Below are 22,170 nucleotides of genomic sequence, written 5' to 3' on the forward strand. Positions count from 1 at the left end.
CCCCCCCTCTTTCACCCCAAAATTTAGTTCAACTTACCAACAAGTTGGGATGATGGAGAGCAGGTTGACCCAAATCTGAGGAAGGTTTTTAAGCTGAGCAAAAGCCAGACTGCTGCTGCTTAGTCTATAACGGGGCCCGAGAGGGAAGGAAGGAGGGGGGCCCGGCTCCGTGGGGAATTAAAGCCATCACATTCCAAACATGTCATCGGTGGACAATGAAAAAAGTTGGATGTTGTGCTAAACAGCAGCGCTCCGCTGGCTGGTGATGTCATCTACCTCTCCATAAATGGCCACAGAGGCCCTGCCCTTGTTTGAACACTGAAGAGAAGGAGGGGCTCCAGCCATAAATGTTTTCTCAAAAGCCTTGAAATCTTATAGAGTTTTGATAAAATAACTTTAACTTTGTGTTATTTCCCCTCAGTGTTCTTGGACTTAACCAACAAATCATGGGGAAATTCAAATTCAATTCCTTCTTCAGCGTGATGTAACAAAAATACATATATATATATATATATATATATATATATATATACACACACACACACACACACACACACATACATACACATATATTAATATACACATAATAAATGACGTCTTAGCCAACCATTAATCCCACCTATGTTAAGTAACTTTAAAATAGTAACATAAATTTTTGCTTCTCATTAGGCAACAGGAGTGAAAATGAGTGAAACATTTGTTGTGTTCTGGTTTCAGAATGACCAACACTTAGATACAAAACAGGAAGGGGCGTCAAACTCAATTTCACTTATGGCCACACTATCTGCAAATTCTGCTTTGAGTGTTGCGTAATTGCAGTTTGAAAAACAGTTTTTGGTTTTGTGCACAACTAGGCGGGACAAAATCCATTGAACCTAAATTGATATGCAGGCTAGATCAAAATTTGCGAGGGGACGAATTTTGCCCACAGTCCTCGTGTTTGACACATGTTCTACAAGATGATTTTTTTCCTCGGCAACTTCAATATTTTTCCAAAATGATGTACATAGTTTTAGGCCTTCTAGTATCTGAACTGGCTTAAATATAGTGCAAAAAGCTGCCGTAAATGGAGCAGATGCTGGGCGCGGACCACGTTATAATGGATCCCATGCAACGTCTAGCAAATCCCGCCCTACAAAGCAGCCTCAATGGCATTGGCATTGGCGTTAACCTAGATTGGTTATGGTTAGGATAGTTGACTGGTCAGGGGATAGGACCTGAACAAATTGGGTTCTGTTATCTTGCATAAGCATGGACGCCTGGCCAATAGAAGCATGTGAATGCTATTGATGGGCGGGTCTTGCCTAGTGTTGTGTGAGTTCCATAATAACGCCCCCGGACCCTGCATCTGAGCCCTGAATGTTTATAATGTCTGGCTCCGCCCCTGCTCTTCTTCTTCTTCTTCTGTCTCCCCTGTTTTGTTCTCCGGCGAGGAAGGACAGCTGGGCAGCAGGTATGACATAACACAGGAAGTCACATTTAAGTTCAAACATTTTTGTCCTTTTTCAAAAGTGGTGCTCTAGTTTTGACCTATTTGTCTGCTGTCCATCTTGCAGCCAGCAGTGTTTCCATGGAACACGGTCACAAGGCAGAGTTTTTGTTTTGGAGCAGACATTGGCAGACGTGCACAGCCTTATGATCCCCCCCGTATCGTGCAAAAGGGAAAAGGACTCGGACATAAATTCTCCATAGTGGCTGAATTGTATGTGTGTGATATCATGGCTTCAGACAGCAGAGGAGGCGTGCGGTTTGTATTGGAGAGGCTCCTAAATGAGCCAAATATGAGCGGTGCAAAGAGCTTACAGATGCAGCGCCTTTCTCTCGCTGCTCCATCTGCTGTGTGTTATACAAAAATACAACCAAGGCACAAGAGCATTATTACATTAACTGCCTGTGTTTTGTGCCTTAGATATTAGATATTTGCACTTCTGTCAGCAGCCTGTTATTTAAAACTTTACTGGATAAAAGCCTCAAAGATATTTCCCATTCATTTCCACTGACAAGGCTTGTGGTTTTGAAAATTAATGGACAACTCAAATGAACACGTTGATGCCATTTGTTGTAGAAATTAGAAGAGAAACTGTATTTGTTGTTGTATGTGTTATTTTGAAAGTTCTTTTACAATATGTTTATTGCAGCTTGTTCTCATGAACCATTTGTTCAAAAAACTACAGAAAGTTGAGCACTGTAATTCTTAAGAATTCCCCGTGGCCTCATAGGGAGGTAGCCTGGGTTGATGGTTTGGTGTTAAAATACAAGACTTTTCAGCTAAGGAGCCCAACTTTTTGCTAGCAGATGGGTCCCTCCCTGTTTAGTCAGCCAGTCCATTTGAGCTGTAGCTTTGTAGAGACGTGTGATTTCTTAAACTGAATAAATCCCACCTGCACATAACACAAAACTGCTTTGCTAGTTCCATCGTGTTGTAACATCTGTTGATAAAAATAATGTTCTTCATTACCTTGGCTGATTGGTTTTGGTGTGCATACATTTTCGTACGATATATAGACCCTTTCGTGAGAATGTGTTTGTTTATTGAGGCTAAGAGATAAAATCATAGAAGAGCAACAATATCAAATCATATTCCTTTATCCAACCCTTGTTAAAGGGTTAGATAAAGGGATCATGCTCCCTTATGCTCCCTCCTCATCAAACCCTTCCACTCCCGGCCAAAGAAAACATTTAAATGAGTATCAAATGGACACTTTTGGAGAAAAACAAACGCACATCCTTTTAGTCTGGGCTTAAATATCTCAACAACTATTGGAAGGATTGCCATGAAAGTTTGAATGCACATTAATGATGCCCGGACCTCAAATGCTGATGTTGGTGATCCTAATCTAACGCCATTATGAGGTCAATTTTTCTAAAACATTTGTTTATAAAATACCTGCAAAACTAAAGACATGCCCATCAGCCTCAGCTGCTGAATTTAAAGTCAGAGAATCACCAACGTTATCACAATCAGAGAGGTCCCAACTCAGAGTCACTTCCTGTTTCTGTGTCGTGTGGATTTCAAACGGGACACAAACCCCGGTCTCCTGAGTGGACAGCCTGTGTTTTCGGAGGAGGACAGTCTCAAGATCACCCAACACCTGAATTCAATTTAAAGTGCTCATATTCTGCTCATTTTCAGGTCCGTAATGGTATATCAGAGGTCATATCAGAAGAGGTTTGCATGGTTTGATTTTCACCATGTTGAACTGTGTTGAACCCTCTGTTTAAGCTACAGAGTGAGACATCACACTTCTATCCCATCTTTGTTGGGAGTTGCACATGTTCGTCACGGATGTAATGGCTGGGGGGGGGGGGGGGGGGGGGGGGGGGGACTTGTTTTAGTTGGTAACATGCACAAAAATGATGTATAACTCAATAAAGGAATGAGAAAAAGCATAATATGAGCAATTTAAACCATAATGTCTCTGTTCCCACTCCTCTGTGATTTAGAAATTATAAAGAGCAGCCTTAACTTTTCAACTTTAAAATTTCTTACTCTCAGGGTGCAGAGTATCTGTCATCATAAGCTTGTCGGGAGATGATGGCTCTGCAGAAAGCCTCTCTCTGTTCCGGTCTATTCATAGCATCAGTCAGTGCTGACAGCAGCCTGTCAGAGAGGGTAAAGAGAGCCCCGAACACTCATAAAACTGAGCCCACAGCCGGCACATCCGACCCAGAGATGCTGATCTGCAGCTAATTATAGCCGCAGTAATTACCATCCCTATTAACATTCAGAACAGCACATTTGCTGTTGGCTTGGGATACTTTTTGGGCTGCATTTTTACATAAATCAGAGTTGTCCACCGCTGTGAAATTACAGAGAATAAAACCTACATTTTTCTGAAGGAAGACATGGTATACTGGGTAAAATTGTAACTTCTCAAACCACACGACGAGCTGGGATCAGGGCTTCGGATTGGCAAAAAAGAAGTCAGTAAAAGAAGGAAAAAACGAATGTTGTGCCAAAGTAACAATGCTCTTACTGGGTAGATTTTAAAAGAGCAAAGACAAATATTTACACATATAACTTTGACTTTTCCTCAAGTAAAAGCAGAGTGCAGCAGCATCGGCAGAGTTGCAGCAGGTTTCTGACCAACCTTTCTTGTGTAGTTCTATCAGCCCTTAACAGTTTGTTATTCAAAGAGAATGCTAATCAGCCAGCATGATCTCTGGTGGGAATGACATCACCCGGGATCCTTTCATTCATGATATCACCTGCAGTGAATCTGCACGCTGACTGCAGCCAACAGGAATGTGTTATCAGACAGAGCGGAGAAAAGAGCATTAAAGCCAGGAGGAGCTGCATGTGGACAGCTGGAAATTAAAAGTAAATAGACCATAAAGTGTAATCAACACATCTAAAAATTGAAATTTCTTTTCTTTTTTACAAATGTATATATTTATATGTGTATATATTTAGTTTTACTTTTTGATGTTAATGGATAGGACAGTTGGGGAGAGACAGGGGCCACAAAGAGCCCCAAAGTTGCTTTAAAGAGACACCAAATGACTACAGAACAAAACAAAAGACAGCAGAGACTTTAAATGAGTAAAACTATACACAAAACAACACAAAACACTCAGACACTGACTATAAACGACCCCAAAACTAGGAGACACATGAGGGCCCATTATCTCATAAACCGTCAATGCACAGGACAACACGCACATAAAGTAGCATACTATCAAAAAAAATGCAATAGCTAACAGGAGGTTTTCTGCGGACTTTAAGAGAACAATGCATGCTCCCCCGCACAAAGTTTCACAAAGAATCTCTACATTTTCCAACATTTTTCAATGATCAGTGAAAGTCAGTCCAGGCTGTGCTTTGTGTATTTTGTTGTCTGATAAGACACGACTCATCACTTTTCCTATCAAAACCATCGTCCAAAACCTTAATGCTCTGGCTGTTATCTAATGAACGCAAATGCAACCGTGCATCTACAGAATGTGAAGTCATATTTGGACATTCATTTTTTCCAACAACATGTTCCAAGAATCTGACTTTGAAGCATCATACTGCTGTGTGATTTTCAGGACAGACAGGCAGATGCATCCGAGGTACTAAAAGTTATTTAGATTGACATCTGGATTCTTTATCTGCTCACGAAGCATCATCCTGTCATCTTTATCACCTCTGACTCTCTCTGTGCTGTGGTCTGAAAACATCTGTAAACCTGCAGCTTGTTTCCACAACTCTAACACACACACACACACACACACACACACACACACACACACAGGGCTCTCACCTCTCCCTCTCCTGCTCCAGCAAGTTGGTGAAATCGTCGCTCTTGTTCATGAAGTCCGAGTGTTTGCGTTTCTCGTTGTCCAGCTCCATGACGGTGCGCCGGTGACATTTCTCTGCCAGCAGCAGCTGCTCCAACATGCGTTTGTACGTTTCCTTCTGTTTGTCCTCCAGACGGTCCAACTAATGGGAAAACATGTCAACACTCATTAACAACAACTCAGAGCCTGACACCGCATCTGCTGGCCGGCCGGCCCAGTATCCCCAACCATTAGCTACGGTTATGGTGATGTTGTGTGTGTGCAGGATAACAATGAGCGAAGAGAGTCTTTCCACACAATTACCAGCTTTATTCACACTAACTGCATTTGCTTTTTATGACACCCTGCAGACTTCAATGAGCATGGAAAATTGCATTTTCAAAAAGAAACCACTGCTATTCAACACACAGAAGAACATGATTTAAAGTAAAGTGCAAGTACCTCAAATCTGTACTGCAGTACAGTACTTGCGTGAATTGAGTAATTTCACCACTGTCGGTAAAATTTGGGAAACATTATTTTAAGGTACAAAAAGTTACATAGTGTTACTTTAAGGAACATGAATAACCTTCAGGAAGTGAAGTAACGTCCAAGTCAAATATATATATATATATATATATATATATATATATATATATATATATATATATATGTATATAGATGAGAGAGAGAGAGAGAGAGAGAGAGAGAGAGAGAGAACACCAACATTAATCAAGTTTCCTTTCAATTGTGGTGAAAATCTTAATTTACAAACAATTGGCAAAAGGAAAATCCAAATAAATGTGAGTATCTATCCGCTAATGTGTCGCTCTTTGATTAAAACCTCTACTTGGCTTTTCTGACCAAAGTGAAATATCTGGTCTTGCTATTTTCTTCAATGTAACAAACTAATCAGTAGGATTGGGCATCGAGAAACGGTTTCTACTTGGTATCGTTTTCAGAATTACGATTCCAATAGAATCGTTACTTCATTGGAATGTGTTGTAATTGTTTGGAAAAATGTTGTTTTGAATCTGATCATCGGTTCCAAATTTAACATTTGCGCAAGTTTGAGTTTCCTCAGCAGCCCAAACCCTACTTATCAGTGTATTAGAATTGATGACCCATGTGGATATGAAGTGTATAACTTTCGTGCTGTCCACTGTTGTAAGTATGTTCTTGTCTCACCTCGGCCAAGGGTTTCTCGTACACGTCGTCAGTGCGGTTGTTGTGGAGGGCGAGCAGTCCGTCTCTCTGCAGCGCCTGCAGGGGTTTTGGGGGGTAGGCCGTGCCATACTGAGCCTCCAGAGCCTCGGGTCGGGTTCTGTCCGACTTCAGCAGGCCGATAATGTCCTCTCTGGCCTGGAGAGACACAACACAGTCTTTAAAGCTTTTTCTCTTGACTTTCCCACGCAGAAACTCGAGCGAAGATAATGACCTCTTCTGAAGAGTCCATCATGTTTTTTTAATCCTCCGTGTCCTCCTTGGCTACTAGAAAAATCTTTTAAAAGCTCCACTAAAGTACTACTCTTTAAAGGTTTTTAAAAGATGATTAACACACCTAAGGGAACACTTTTATCTTCGAACCTACCTTCTTTAATATATTTGTTTGTTTAAAAAAAGGTTTATAAGATGCACATTAACAGGATACCTTTATGTTGAAACACCCAGAGCTAAACAGGCAACGTAAAAAGATTTACAGTTTGTGTTTTAACTGGTTGAAGAGTTGCACAGTGATGCTTAGACACCAGCTGAGTTACAATCATTGCAACCATCATCTGAATGTGGTTCTGCGCCTACAGCTTTCTCTTTAGAGCCCCCCCCCCCCCCCCCCCCCCCCCCCCCCCCCCCCCCCCCCCCCCCCCCCCCCACAGGTTTCTCTATAGAGCTTGCATATCATTTATATAAAGAGTAAAATTTGAGCCAGGAGCTTAAATTTGTTTATTATTGTGTCCATGTTATTACCTCATCATCTCCTTTCACACTGACATCACACATACACAAAAAGAAAGGCAGGTTTGCACCAGCAGAGGGAGCCGTTTCCTTTACTGTACTCTCCCTCTTCACACACAACAAGGCCATGACACAGTGACAGACCCTTATCACAATATAAACACACCGGATCATCTCTGTTCTCTCTGTGCACAAAGGATGATCTGCTTTCCCCTCCGAGGCTGAAGCAACACAGGGATCCTTTTATTCAAGAAGACATTATTTTGGGGAGGCTCTGGGATGGCTTTTGTCTTCATTGCTTTTTCTGAGCTGTGGTCAGATAAATACACCGCTGACCTACATCCTTAAACCTGCAACTTGTTTCTCTGGTAACTCAAGATCCAGACATCAGGTGATTCCAATCCTTGATCCAGTGAAAATAGAGAGTTAAAAACCACCAAGATCTTAAAAGTGTGCCGTAAAAATGAGGCTTAAAGCAGCACTATGTAGTTTTGGCCATTTCTTCGCTGTTTTCTTGCTTTTTGCTGGCAGGTTTCTCTATAGAGCCCCCCCTACAGGTTTCTCTATAGAGCCCCCCCTACAGGTTTCTCTATAGAGCCCCCCTACAGGTTTCTCTATAAAGCTCCCCCTACAGGTTTCTCTATAGAGCCCCCCTACAGGTTTCTCTATAGAGCCCCCCTACAGGTTTCTCTATAAAGCTCCCCCTACAGGTTTCTCTACAGAGCTCCCCTAGAGGTTCGGAATAGATATTTTACAGCTCCTATGTTTACTTGTGTCTGACCCCTCCCTAGGTCAGTCTGCTCCTCTTTCTCCATTCCTCAGACAATGCTTTTCTAAGTTTCTGTTTCTTTTTTGCCATGACGATGGTGTGAAAAACATGGAAAAAATGTCCATCGCTACCTTGTTAGCCTGTTCCTGAATGGGCAAGTGTGTGCAGTGCTGTGAAGCAATTCATTAAATCGCGGGACCTGATTTCACGTGATACTTTACGCCACCATTCAACAACAAAAAAAAGTCATATAACCATTCCGAAACTTTTTAGTTAAGGTAAATTAAGCTAAAAAAATTTTACGTACACGTTTTAACACAAACAAGTTCACTCCCGAGGCTATTTTTCAGCGGCACCGTGGCTCCACCCGGCGCTTTGCCCTGGAGTTGATTGATGGCAAGTGTGTGATAAGAATTTTACTCCTCCGCCGGTACCAAAACCATAACAGAAATGAAACGTTGTTGATATAGACTACACACCTAACTTCTGCTTTAGAGGCAGCCTTGCGTGTTCTGGCTCACATCATCTAATTAAATCGTGTATTACTTTATGTAGCTATGAGTACAAACAGTGAATAGGAACAGCCTGAACGTTTTGACATGATGGGGATGACAATTGCAATTATGTTATTGTGACATCCTTAACCGTTGAGTCTGTTTTTAACATTTTGATGCATTTGTGAATCAAAGCAGAACAAAAGCACCTCTTCCTGTGTGAAATGTTGCTCTGTGTTGTGTATTTCTCAGTCCCATTGCTAATGGGAAATATATAGCACGCCCAAACACATGATGCAGGATGGAAACGGAGGGGTGAGGCAGCAGTTTCCTGCCTCTCTGGAGAGGATGTTATAAATGTACCTCCATTAGAAAATCATTATCAGACTGGAACCCAGCAGCTGCCGGTGGGCTGTATCCACACTGGCAGAGGCTGTTTTCAAAATCCAACCCATCACACACTGAGAGACGTCAATATGTCTCAGCACTTATGCTCTGCTGTATTTATGGTTTTATACAGTAAGCTGCAGGTGCTGCCTTTCGCTGCCTTAGGGATAAGAATGATTCACAGGATGCTTTTGCAAAGAAAATAACTGACTAAATGGACTATTTTCAGTTTTTTTTAGTCTTCAGTTGGCATGGTAAGCAAGTTGTCTAATTAGCATCGTTAGTCATCTCAATTAATAACAAAAGTCCCCAATTCCCTGGCTCTCACAATAATGAAACTGTGAATTAGCAAGTCATTAAAGAGCCAAGAAGCTGTTTAATTCCAGTGACTTCACATCTCTTTAACCAGCTTCAGAAAATTCTGGGTTTTTAGAAAATTCTCTTCCCAGCTTGCAGCCTATTTTCAATTCTTCATTGGACAATTATTAGTCCCAACAGCTACACATACTTTAGTCTCGCTGTGCCAGATCCTCCTCCACAGCGCTGCAAACGGGGGTCAGGTTGATTGGCATTCCTTTAGACCAATCACAATCATCTTGGGAGACACCGTGCCGCTGCGAAATTGCCTTGAGAAGGAACATGTTTTGGCGGAACGTGTTTGTTCAGAAGTAGTTTAAGTCGTGCAACAGAAAACTCCGATAGGACAGATAGTCTAGCTAGCTGTCTGGATTTACCCTGCAGAGATTTGAGGAGCAGGTAGCCATAGTCCTCAGAAATCAGCCGCAGGTTAGAACGCCGACACAAAGAAAGAGAAAGGAAGGTAACAAACATCCGGCCAAAAAGAAGGGTATCCGGCAACGGAGCAAGTGGAACGTCGTGGATATAGACCACACATAATTAAAGATTATTTTTTGGCCATTTTCAGCCTTTACTTTTTGACAGGACAGATGAAGACATGAAAGGGGAGAGAGAGAGAGGGAATGATACGTAGCAGGTAGGAGTTAAACCCGGGCCTGCTGCGTTGAGGAGTAAACCTCTATATATGGGCGTCCGCTCTACCAACTGAGCTATCCAGGCGCCGACCACACGGAATTAAATCAAATTATAAAGGGCCTAGAGAGTCCCACCCTTAATGGTTAATATAGCAAGATATTGATAAGTGCTGCTTTAACTTATCTAAGTATGTTGAGAACAGGGTTCAAAGTTAGCAGCATCTACCAGCCAAATGCTGGTAAAACATGCAAGTGGCTGCTAGTTTTGCTTCACAACAGCAACAAAAAAACAATGGTAATCCATTGAATAGCTTGTAAAATTTGAACATTCACAAGCCATTTGGTTGGTAGACCAAATGGCCAAAAAAGTAAATTTTGAACCCTGGTCTGGAAAAATAAAACGCTTCAAATGCTAATTTACAAAGAGAAAAAAATGATTTCAGAACCAGCAGTTCCTCCCATTTTGCAACTGTAGTTTGGTGAGGTGTGGTTTGGTGAGGTTAAAGACAGGATGATGATCTGACAGGGGGCTTAGATTTATCATCAAAATAACCAGAGGTGGACAGAAGTCCCGGACTGACATGTACCTGAACTTCTCCCTCCATGATTCCCAGCAGGTGCAGCAGGTCCATCTTTGACAGATCTCGTGCTGCCTTCCTGCTCTCTGCAGGTTTCTGAAGTTTCTTAGCTGAGACCGCCGTCCTCCCGTCCTTCTCCTCTTGCTGGACCTTCATCTTCCTCTTTGTGAGCTCTGGCGTGTTCTCCACTTCCTGCTTGATGAAGCCTTTAGTGGGCTGGATTTGTCCGTCATCTGGACCCTCCATGGTGCAGTTCCTGGATCGCATTTTCCACCTGTGAGTAGAAACAAAATTGATGCCAATACATAAAAAAGTGAGATAACACTTTAGTTGAAGTTTTCTACATAAGAGTGACATGACACTGTCATGAACACATGGCATTCACATAACATTGTCATGACAGTCATGACACATGAACCCTAACTTTAACCCTAACAATAACCATAATTTGTCATGACAAAACTGAATGACACTTAAAAGTGTTATGTCATGTCCCTTGTTTATAATGTTTTATGACAAAATAATGACAGTGTCATGTCACTGTTATGTAGAAAACTAGTAGAGTGTAACCAACTGGGATCCTACAAAAGCCCACTACTGTCCTCCCAGATCTGGTGTCAATAACAGCATGAACATCCATGCAAATATCAATTGTGGTTTCAAATACAAATTAAGAAATGGTTCTTGATCAGAGTTCCTCAATTCTGTCATGACGTCCTTGACGAATTGTAGCTGCTCTTCCTCTTTGTCCTTTGTTAAGAGTTCAGTTTTGATATTATGTGTTTTTCCTTTGAGGTTGTCTTTCCCAGAACTTTCATTTCTTCCTTTTCAGTTTTTTATCCAGTTTGATCCAATGGCGTTTTGAATCCGGTTGCCGGAAAATGGATTTTTCTTAAGCTGCCATACTCATGTCAAATGCGATATTGAGAGAGATATACGAGATATTTATATCAACCAGTGACATATCAGTGTGTGAAAGACGTGCAACACTGTTTTGTCTTTAATTTATTTAAGCAAAGTTCAATGTTTCGAGCCTAACTGGACTCTTTGTCGTTAAAGGTTGTGTGTAAGACATAAAGTTGCCATTTAAGACACTGCTTTCAGGAAGATAGAGGAAGGGAGTTTAATATGAAAATACAATAAATTACAAGAGTACAGAAATGTTGAATCGGCTACTGAGTTATTTTAGTTATTTTTTGATTCACTTGGATTTTGCAGGATATTGACATCCATTTTTTATCCAGTATGTTGAGGAACAAACAAAAGGACATACAAAATGATTGATCTTCTATTCAGAATATTCAATCGAATTGTATTGCTGTTCTATAGTTCAAGGTTTTAAAAATATAATAGTTATGTAAAAATAATAGTGTTCTTACTAGAATTTTTTTTATTTTGAATTTTGGACAGACTGAAATGGCATTCACTTTTTGTTTGAAATAATATCATTGAGATTTAAGTGATCCTTAAAAGCCTAAAACCCTCCTGCAACTGGAAAAGTGAGTAAACATAAGGTCTGTAAATAGAGACGGTTTGTGCACAGGTTACATCGAGGTCGCCAAGTGTTTGTCAAAAAGTTTTGCAAGTCTTATTTGAACTGAGAGTCTACATGCCAGCACAGTGTTGTATAGAGTCCCAGATAATGAAACTGATCCGCGTAAACAGTTTACCTAGACAAGCAAGGAACTCTGATTCAAGGAGTCATTTTACAGAGTGACCTTATCAGTGAAGTGGTCAGCACTGACGATAGATTCTACTTTGAGGGTTTGGCAGTCACCAAAACAGTCCACTCACAAATACACAAATACACCATCTCCTTAAAATGTTTGTTATTTCAAACATGTGCCGACTTGTGCTCCACGGCCAAAGGCACGTGGACATCTTGTGCTTTTGGTCTGGGACTGCTCAATGATACAGCACACAGTAATATTTTTAGATAATAGTGTACTTTGTGGACTACTCCAGCTCCATGCAGAAAGTGTTTTCCAAGTTGGGTGTTAAAGAACATGACTGGAACTGGAACACCGATTGGGAGTCAGAGACTGTTCTCCCCTGAAAAACACTTTCATGGGTTTTTTCAAGCACCGATTATAGTCATATTAACGTTTAAAGTGGCAGCGGCTTTCATTGGCCGTAGTAGTTACGATGGTAGAAAAGCAGAAAGAAAGGTGGATGGGTCAAACAAACACATCACTTTCACGCAGGAGACCGGGGTTTGAGTCCCGTTTGAAATAAAAGTAAATGGCAAGTTTTTGTCTTCATTTTAGTAAAGCAGCTAGTTTTTTTTTTTTTTCTGCTTTCGTCACCCACCAACTTGGCTTGTGACTCACTTTCAGACACTGCTAACACATGGAGTTATGTTTTGCTAACACAGAAACTGTGTGTTATGCTAATATTAGCATGACTCAGTTGTGCTAGCTCTGCTAATCTGCATGTTAACAACACTTTTGACGTTTCCAGAACAGCTGCCCAGTTTTACCAGTTTACGTTGGCGGTAATACGGACAACATTAGCCCAGCGAGTGGTCCGTTGATCTAGTAAGGTAAGAGAAAGGATCCCTGCTGGTGAACTGTCAATCCATCGTTTTACAACCCACTACACTAAAACGTATCGTCTGTCCTTTGCCTCTATTTGTGGGCTGGACCCTGTGCAGCGGACGCAGCTGTTTGTTTGATGAAATTTTAAAAGGGGTATATTTAGGGTCTTCCCACTTGTGTTGTTCAGAGTCCAACAAGGGGATACTCCATATCACTTAATGATCCATCAGCAATCCCATGGATTCCCAAACCTCCATCTTCCCTCAGAGATGCAGCTCTCACACGCCTCCACAACACCACTTGTTGCAAATAAACAGCTGGTGCATGCTTATCGTGCTAGCTTACATCGCCTAAATGGTTGGTAATTAAATAGAGGTCACGTACGGTCAATCTCTGAGACAAAAACAGCAGAGCAGTAAAATCCACTGGGTCATGTTTCTTTGTATTTAGCTCCTATAGTAATGATATATTAGAGATGTGTCCTCTGGTAAATATAGATCATACTAGCTTTCTGGTCTCAATTGTTTTTTCTTTTTTTTAACATCATGAGCTGCATCATTACACAAGGCTCATGATTAAAAACAAAGATGACATCTGCCATGTCATGGTTGGCTAATTGTACAACAAGAGCATGCTAGCATGTTGGACAATTAGCTCTTTAAAAGTAGGGCAATTTCTTTTTAGGGCTTAACAGTCAAACACATTTTAGCTTCCAGGTGCTGACTCACCCTGCAGCTGGGTGGTAGATATGCAGGATGTTTACAACTTCACGTTACAACTAAGACTGCAGAGTAAATTATATATATATAAAAATACTGTGGCAATATAACACGTTATCCTTTAAATTTGGGTTTAATTACCTTGAACAGAAATTATAGCTGACTTGAGTTGAGGTGTTTATTTGTGTGCATGTTTTAGGCACTTATGCGTTACTTTAGTTGGACATATTTGGGTTTTCAGAAAAATCCCAGCCATACCTACTGAATGTTAACGTGGAACGTATGACCAACTCGGAAACTGCTAATTATGGTAAGATGAAAGGTTTCAAAACCTTGTGCTTGCTAGCTAGCCATTATCTGTCAGCGTTGGTGAATGTCAGTTGACGTCAGCTTTTTTCTGTTGCCAGATCTAGCTCAAACAGAGTACATTTCTCCGGATTTGTCCATTCAGAACATTCTGGGGATGTAGTTTGTGAAAAATGGGTCCAATATTTACTTTGGTGACTATTGGGCGAAAGAATCGGACAAAGGCTGTGTTCATATTCTCTTCTCCCATTGAAATCAATACAATCAGGTTCGCCGCAAATGTAAAGACAGCAGGCTAAAGTGGTTAACATTACATTTGATACAATATGGCTTTAATGCAACTGTGCAGAGCTCCCTTTGGTCTGCATTTGGAGTGATGGCCGCAATCCAAAGTCACAAGCTCAAATTTATAGTTTTTCAAAATTCATGATTTTCATGTGCAACATGATTTAGGCGTGTAGATTGAAAAATAACTATATAAGGGAAAGATCAGCTTGAGGAGGTTTAAAGAGGTCTGGCCTGTCACTGTAACTCATCACGAGGGGGAAAGTAATGCAGTCAGTCATCTGTGCTGCAGAAGGGCTTCAGATAGAAGGTCCTGAGAGCCAGGAGGAGGAACTTTACAGCAGAGCCAAAACAAATATACTCCTGTCATTAGTCCACTCTTTAACATTTCAGTCAAATGTGGTTTATTATTTGTTTGATCTGTCTAGCTGTAAGAGTAATTTAATCACAGATTTCAATTCCCTAAATGCCCCTGACTTCACACTGCACTGGACCAAAAGTCCTTTCTTCTCGGGCAACAGATCTGCAGTATAATCTGTCCAGAAAAACTCAGCATTTATTTCATTTTGTGCAGCTCCTGAAATTGAATCTCACCACAGCAATAGTGTCAGCACAAAATTGATTGACTTCTCTGGTGCATGGGCTGCATCCAAACATTAGGCAGGAAACAAAATAAAATCCAAGACCACTAGGCCAGGAACAAATGCAGAAAGTCTGACACTGAAACAAGACCTCCTCCATAGTTGGACTTTAGTTACTTTAACCAGCAGAAACAATTAAAGGGACAGCTACGGTGTTTGTGAAACATTGCAGGTTCTTGACATTGCAGCAAAACTTTCTACTACGGAGTATAACTGTACCTATTGGAATGTTAATTGAACGTCATAAACGCCAACTCCATCATCAGGCTACATTCACATAGCTATGTTTACACCTTGCATTTACACTGCTCTGGCGTTTCAGAGCCCCTAAACCGGAGACATTTGACCCCATTTTGGTTTGCAATCTCCAGGGTTGTGTTACTGTCCCAACAGTTGCCAACAGAAATCGTGGCCAACACCAACACTGATGCCAATGTTTGCTTCCTGATTGGTCGTTATAAGTCACGACACCTCGTTCTCTGGGACTAAGCTACTAACGTTACCATGGCAACGACCAGTAATGGGCATAGTGTACATGCGGCCATGTTCTTCTAATGGAGCTCAAAACACTTTTCTGCACGGAGATCACTTTTGGCTCAAAACGTAGCTTGAAAGCAAATATTTAGCAATGCGAATGTAGCCTCAGTGGCCCTCCATGTCCTGGCTCATGATTACGTAGGTTGTAAACAAATTATATAGTGCATTAAGTTTCATAGTGACGGGTAAGGTCAGTAAATGTCTTGATTCAGCTACTGATAAATGTCAACACCTTCACTCCTTTCTGTACACTTCAGCAGTGACAGGGGTCGCATTTTAACTGCAATTTCATTACATTACATTAAATGTCATTTAGCTGACGCTTTTATCCAAAGCGACTTACAATTGCTATATGTGCTATATATGCTTTATGTCGGATGTCACACGCCTCTGGAGCAACTAGGGGTTAAGTGTCTTGCTCAGGGACACATTGGTTGATGTATCAAACTTGGAAGTTAACCCAGATCTTCCATACCAAACGTACGTGTCATATCCATTGCACCATCACCCCACAACATTTTCCCATTGTTTACACTCTGTACAACTCATTTTTTTAACTAAGCTTATCATCTCTATTGTTGTATTGTTTTTAAATTCTCAGCAGTTGTCCACACAGCTGCAACAACTGCAACACAGTAAGAAGAGATACGTTTGATGGGAAACCTCCGTCAACAACCAACCAAAGGTTTGTTCGCTCTGTGAGCTCAGCTGGCAAAGAGCCACATAGTGTTTGGAGGTGTATTTCCATCCAACTAAGCTTGTAAAACAGTATGAGTGATGAAAGAAGTCTGGAGGACAACAGCAACTGAGACCACTGGATGAAAAAAACAAGGTTTCCAACTTTCAAACTGTCTCTGGAATTGTTAGCTGCAGCACGATTTGCAGGTCAAGCAGTCGTTTACAGACTCACAATTTTGAGTGTATTCACAAAAGGGAAATTATTAATTAAAGTGATCATCTGGTTTGGGATTTTAGGGTTGTAACTGTAATCGTGAATATTTCCCCCAGTCACTCAGGACAGAATGGTATAAAGTACTTTCATGGGCAAAGTGCACTCAACTGGATAGACTTACAACCAATCAGTGATGTATTTTGAACTTTAGCCAAATCCCGTAGGAAGGACGGCAAAAACATCTTTCTGATCAACGAATGCCTTGATCGCGGTTCTCTGTTCCTCTTTTTAAATTAATGCGCTCTCGATATCTTTTATCACAGACGCCATGGAGAAATCTACACATCTCAGTTCTCCAGCAGCAGCCGTCTTTGTTGTAAACAAATCCAACCCAAGCACTCTTTGATGACGTGGTTGATTACGTTACTGTTGATCACCTGTCCATCATCGTATAAAGCCCCGCCCTTTGTCCGAGCAGCTCTGGTTTGGACTGAACTTCCCAAGTTCTTAAGTTTAGCTGGCATCCAGGCTTGGTTTCCACACCCTAAACAACAAATTTAAAGTCTGAAATCAACGAAAAGAAGACACAGAATTTTCTTTGCGAGGAAGAATCTTTCCCTCAAATGTACAAAAACATTTCCTGCAAGTAACGCTTGACGAACATGCTTAGGGGAAATGTATCGTAGTAAAAGTTTCCAAAAATATAATTAAAAAAAGGAAAATTGCAACAGTAATAAAGTATATGTAGCCTATTTTGTTGCATTACAACACAGTCTTTGGTAAATAAAGAGGGTTACAGCTACAGCTGTCCTTTAATACATCTTCCTTAATCAACGTTAACATGGCAGGATAGTAAACTAACTTCACTCAGGATTCATGTAGCGACGCACTGCACGCAACAGTGCAGTGCTTCAATAGGAAGCTCATGTAATATGATTAAAAGGTCCAGACAGCTCCTGAATGAGGCCTTTCTGATGAGATTATTTTGAAAGCTGATCTGCCAAGGATCTTTGGCTTCAGTAAACTTCTGTAATAAGTAGTGCAGTCAGCAGTTCTAATTCAATAGCGACATTAAATCGAGAGGTACATTTGCAGCTGAGAGCGCATCTAGAAAATGTATTTGATCCATATCAACGTGTTGATCAGTGGACTCCCTTTTTTCGTCTGAAAAGAATGAAGTCAAAAGGTTTTGTGATGATGTCATACATAGCTAACTGGAAAATGGGACCTCAGTTAGCCACGTGCTTCATGCTGTTTTATACTCCAGTTATCTCAAGGCCACAGCTTATTTACCTCGTCATCTGTACATACCAAAGTAAGTGTTTGCGCCTGTGTTTCACAGCGTTTCTCCAGCTGCTGAGTCGGACAGTGAAGCAGACAAACTGGAGTTGACAGGAACACAAAAAAAGAACTAATACATTTTTTGTATATAATAATCATAATGGGGTCATGGAATGCACTCCAGTGTCTCCATCCAGTCCCAGACAACCTTTCTAACCCAGTCAGGGTTCCTTCCCTTTGATACCTCTGGGCACACATGTGCATTAACCTGCACAGTGAATGATATGGCAACAAAAAAGCAGGTTGCATGCAAAGGCTATAAGAGCAAGAGTTTTTCTTGCATCAGCGTGTTGTCTGGCTTTTATGATTCGGTGGAAAAGCACTCGACATTGAAGGCTGAAACACAGTGCTTGAATAATGACAGTCTATCAAGCACCCCCGTGCTTGAAATAGTGACACTTACAGTCAATGCTTGAATGTCACTACAGGCTTGCAGTACCATCTTTAGCACGTCATAGCAACATCCAGAATAGAACCATTTAAATTGGCTGCTCGTCAATAAAAAGCCTTCAGCAATGCCACATCACGAGACCGTGTCCATAAAAGTGTTTCTATTTTGAGATTTAAGAGGGATGATCTTTAATATACCTGCTTAACAAGTTTGAAATTTGTCCCACTGTTACATTTTCATCTTAAGAGGTGAAAGGTTACTTTCTCCTTTTAAATCTAAGCGTAACATTGGGGTTGTAAGCCCACACTATGAACATGCAATGCTGACAAAAAAACAGGCTGATTTTACATTTTTGATGAAAGACATGCTGAAACCTATTATGGCACATTTCTCTATTCAGACCGTCAACCAGCAAACCCCCAAAAACGCCCCCATAGGTTGTTTGTTCTCTTTGTACCTTTTTTAAAGAAGATTTTTTTGGGGCTTTCCTGCTTTTCATTGTTGACAGGACATTTAGGTGAGAAAGGGAGGAAGACATGCAGGAAATCATCACAGATCAGACTTAAACCCTGGACTTCTGCGTCAAAGCACAAACCTCCAGTCTATGTGCGCCTGCTCCACCACTGATCCAAACCGGCCCCAATTATCTTTGAGTTTATAGTGACGGCGCCCTCTAGGGTCTTTAGTAATTATGATGGGAGCAAAGCAGGAAGTAAGGTGAGGAAGTGTAAAAGCACCAAGTCCCTCATAAGGGCCTTTCACTTCTTTTATTTGGTATCTCCTCGCTCCTTGCTGGAACGCCGTTGACAGCCGTCTCAAAGCTCTTCCTCCAGGGCGCGTGGGTAGCGCGTCCATAGTTAGTGGTTTACTTCTCGATTCAGCGGCTACAGGTTTAACTCCATCCTGTTCCCCTTTAAAGTCTTCAGCCGTCCTATAAAAATAAAGACCTAAAATGATCTTTGATCTTTTTCCCGTCCCGAGGAGCTATGAGCAAGAATGGAGGAGGGATCTCCGAGGAGAAGGATACAGAGAGCAGCCTTCCTGGAAGCCATGCAGCTGATAGCCATCACTAACTTTGCCCATACAGCTGACGAAATCATGTGACTCTTCAGACGTCTCACCCTTCTAAAAATCACGTATCCTTGTTTCCTCTCTCTTCTTGTGGGTCGTATTAGAGGGGAGGAATTACCAACCGATATCTTCTTATGGTTTGAAGGACATGTTGGATTCATTGACTGAGTACATGTGTGTATTCTTTATCTATCCTACATTAGTTTTGGTCAATATGTAAGGTTTTAACATTGTCTCTAACCAACAGAGTAAGCTTCTTAAACTTTTTGACAGCTGAAAAGAGTGAAACGCTAGCAGCTAGAAAAGTTTTTGCAGAAGCTACCTAATTTAAATGATATGAGACAGAGGTTTATTTACAGCATCATGGTGCAGACAACCTCTGCCTGAATCGACCCTGCCTTCATTACCTGCCACCTTATATGGGGGTCTTAAGGCTCCACAGATGAGTGAGCAGCAGGCCCGAGGAGAGCCTGCCTCAAAAATAGAAATTGTACATGGAGCCCAGTCAATGTAAAACCAGGCGTGAAAACCGGGTCAGAGGACCTGTTTACACGTACATGGTTTTTCTGAGAAATGGAGCCATTTCTCTTCGTTTGTGCCCTTTGTTTATACACAAACGGAGAATTTGCCTCTAGAAACTCACTAACGTGGGCTTGAGCTTCTCATCATACTTCCACCTACAGGTTTGGCGCGCTCTTGACGGCCTTGACGGCATACATGCATGGTTACGTGTAACCGAACACTTTTCTGAAAACTGACAGCTGTGAACGTTATTTTTTTAAACGGGGAGGTTAAAATGTCCGTGTATGAAAACAGCCGGCCATGTGTAAACGTAGTCTCCGCTGCTTCTTTTGATTAAAAAAAAAAACAATTCAAAGATAACTTGAAAGGACTTAGAACAAAAGTCAACCCTGTCTCCTTGAATGAACATTTGGTTTCTCTTACCCGGTACCCCCTGAAACCCCTCGTTCAATTTCCATCGTCACCTCTAGGCGGGATATCACGAGAGTGACAGGAACCTTTACTGCTGTTCTTTTCCTTTTGTTAACAGGTCATTTAGCTCCTGAACTCAAGGTGAACCTCAAGTGGTTTGTGGTCAGCCAACCAGCTATTTAGAATTCCTCTGACTGGAGAAATGACTCATGAGAAAGGAATTATCATGTACCATCCCATAAGTGACCTCAGAGAAGACTTACCCTCACACATCTATCTATCTATCTATCTATCTATCTATGTCGATCTTTACCAATTGCAGCCTGTTAAATGTGAATATGTTCTCGTGTGAATATCTTTAAATCGTTGACAAAACATGACATTTGAGGACATCAGAGACATTTGAGACATTTTTTTTAAAACTTTTTTCCAGACCATTTCATAGACTACAATGCGGGGGAGCCATGCTCTGGACAAAATGTGGAGACCAGGCACCTAGGCACCTCAGCAAACAGTACACACAGACAAATGAAGAAGTCAAAGTACAGTAGCCAAAATGTGCAGATTTGGGGAGCACAGATGTAGAGATGTCTAGAGATGGGCTTCAATTAGCAATAGCTATAAATGCTGTGATGCTGTACATTGGAGATGTGTTGCACAAATGTCTATGTCTAAGCATATGTCCCTATTCAAATAAACATGAGATGAAAAAAAGAAAAGATATCAATCAGTGTTTTGCTCTGCATGTTTGGAACACAAAAGTGTACCCAAACAAACTCCGTCCTCTGGCTCCCTGTTATGCTGTCATGGGAACAGCAGTCGCTGTTATGAAACCAAACAAGTCACCCCCTGCCCCCCCCCCCCAAAACCTTCCACAGAGATTACTGAGCCAAATTAGGAGACTGATCTCACGACTCCTGTCTTATCAGCTGGGAGACACAGTGACACAGTGTTACGAACTGACGCAGGAGTTTGACGATGGAGGAGGTAATGAAAGCCAGAGAAAGATAGAGACAAAGGTCAGAGGGGAAACATGCTAAATGCCAGGTGGTAAAGTCATATTCTGCAACATTTTAATATGATACCAATGTTTTTTGGGGGGGCTAGTTTTTTATTTCTTGAATGCAGATGGCCAGCGGTGGAAGAAGTAAAGCGATCCCTTACTTCAGTAAAAGTACTAATGTCACACTGTAAAAAATACTCTGTTACAAGTAAAAGTTCTGCTTTGAAAAGGTTACTTGAGTGATAGTCTGTAAGTAACACCAGTAAAATGTGCTTAAAGTATTAAAAGTAAAATACTCAATGTACAAATTCCTCAAATTTTTGAAAGTGTAAAGGATCCAAACAGTTGGACGTGGAGGCCGTTATATTGTTGGCCAATTTCATTTAAAATAAAAACATTAGATTTTATAAACTACATGTGTTTTGTGTGCAAGAATCTTAATATTTGGTGGAGTGCTAACCCGGAAATGACAAGCAGGATGAGCGTGACTAGAGTCTCTCAAAATCTGAAGAAAATCTTTAGAACTGACCTTTGTGGATCTGAAATGAAGACAGATTTAGGTATATTTATATATAAATCAAATTGTATTCTTAACGAGCCGCCATGACAGTCTGGCTATTCATTTCTGGAGAAACCACACACACGTGACGCATTCGTCCAATCAGCGTCCGTCGGCATCGCTTCAGTGTGTCCCGAGCAAGGGGGTAAGCCAACCTCCACAAACCATAGTTCATATGGCGCCATTTTAAGGGGACCAAGCATGCACTCACCCACCGTTAGCATTCCATTGACTGCTGTTCATTTTGGCGTCACTTTGACAGCAAATAACTTTACATCTGAAGCGTTTAAAAACTTTAGCTGTCCATTGTTTATTTCTAAAGAAACACGACAATGTATAAAATGCTCCGTTACCTTATGCCTCACGGTAAAACTCCGTAGCAGACGTTTTTGTAAAAATAGGCTAACGATTCTGACACAACCAAGAGACTTGCTTTCACATGGTTGAAAAAATACATTTAACAGAAACCTGAAGATGAATCTGAGACGGATATAACCTGGTGACAGATGGGACAGGCAAC

At 41.2% G+C, this 22,170-nt stretch overlaps 1 protein-coding gene across 5 annotated transcripts in view; it reads right to left on the minus strand.

Annotated features, from left to right (window-relative positions):
• Positions 1–22,170, minus strand: part of LOC117960997 (filamin-A-interacting protein 1) — a 36,613-nt gene that overhangs the window by 10,775 nt on the left and 3,668 nt on the right. For 3 of the 5 annotated variants that reach the window (XM_034899340.1, XM_034899339.1, XM_034899338.1), the window contains exons 2-4: positions 10,445–10,709; positions 6,451–6,624; positions 5,247–5,425 (exon numbers count right to left, since the gene is read on the minus strand). In XM_034899340.1, coding sequence (XP_034755231.1) covers positions 5,247–5,425; positions 6,451–6,624; positions 10,445–10,702 — 611 coding nt within the window. In that variant the 5' untranslated portion in view covers positions 10,703–10,709. Of the gene's footprint in view, positions 1–37; positions 310–5,246; positions 5,426–6,450; positions 6,625–10,444; positions 10,712–22,170 lie in introns of those variants that run through there. The other 2 variants (XM_034899337.1, XM_034899341.1) reach the window with 2 other exon arrangements.

Source organism: Etheostoma cragini, chromosome 18 (genome assembly GCF_013103735.1).
Source record: "Etheostoma cragini isolate CJK2018 chromosome 18, CSU_Ecrag_1.0, whole genome shotgun sequence".
NCBI lineage: Eukaryota > Metazoa > Chordata > Actinopteri > Perciformes > Percidae > Etheostoma > Etheostoma cragini.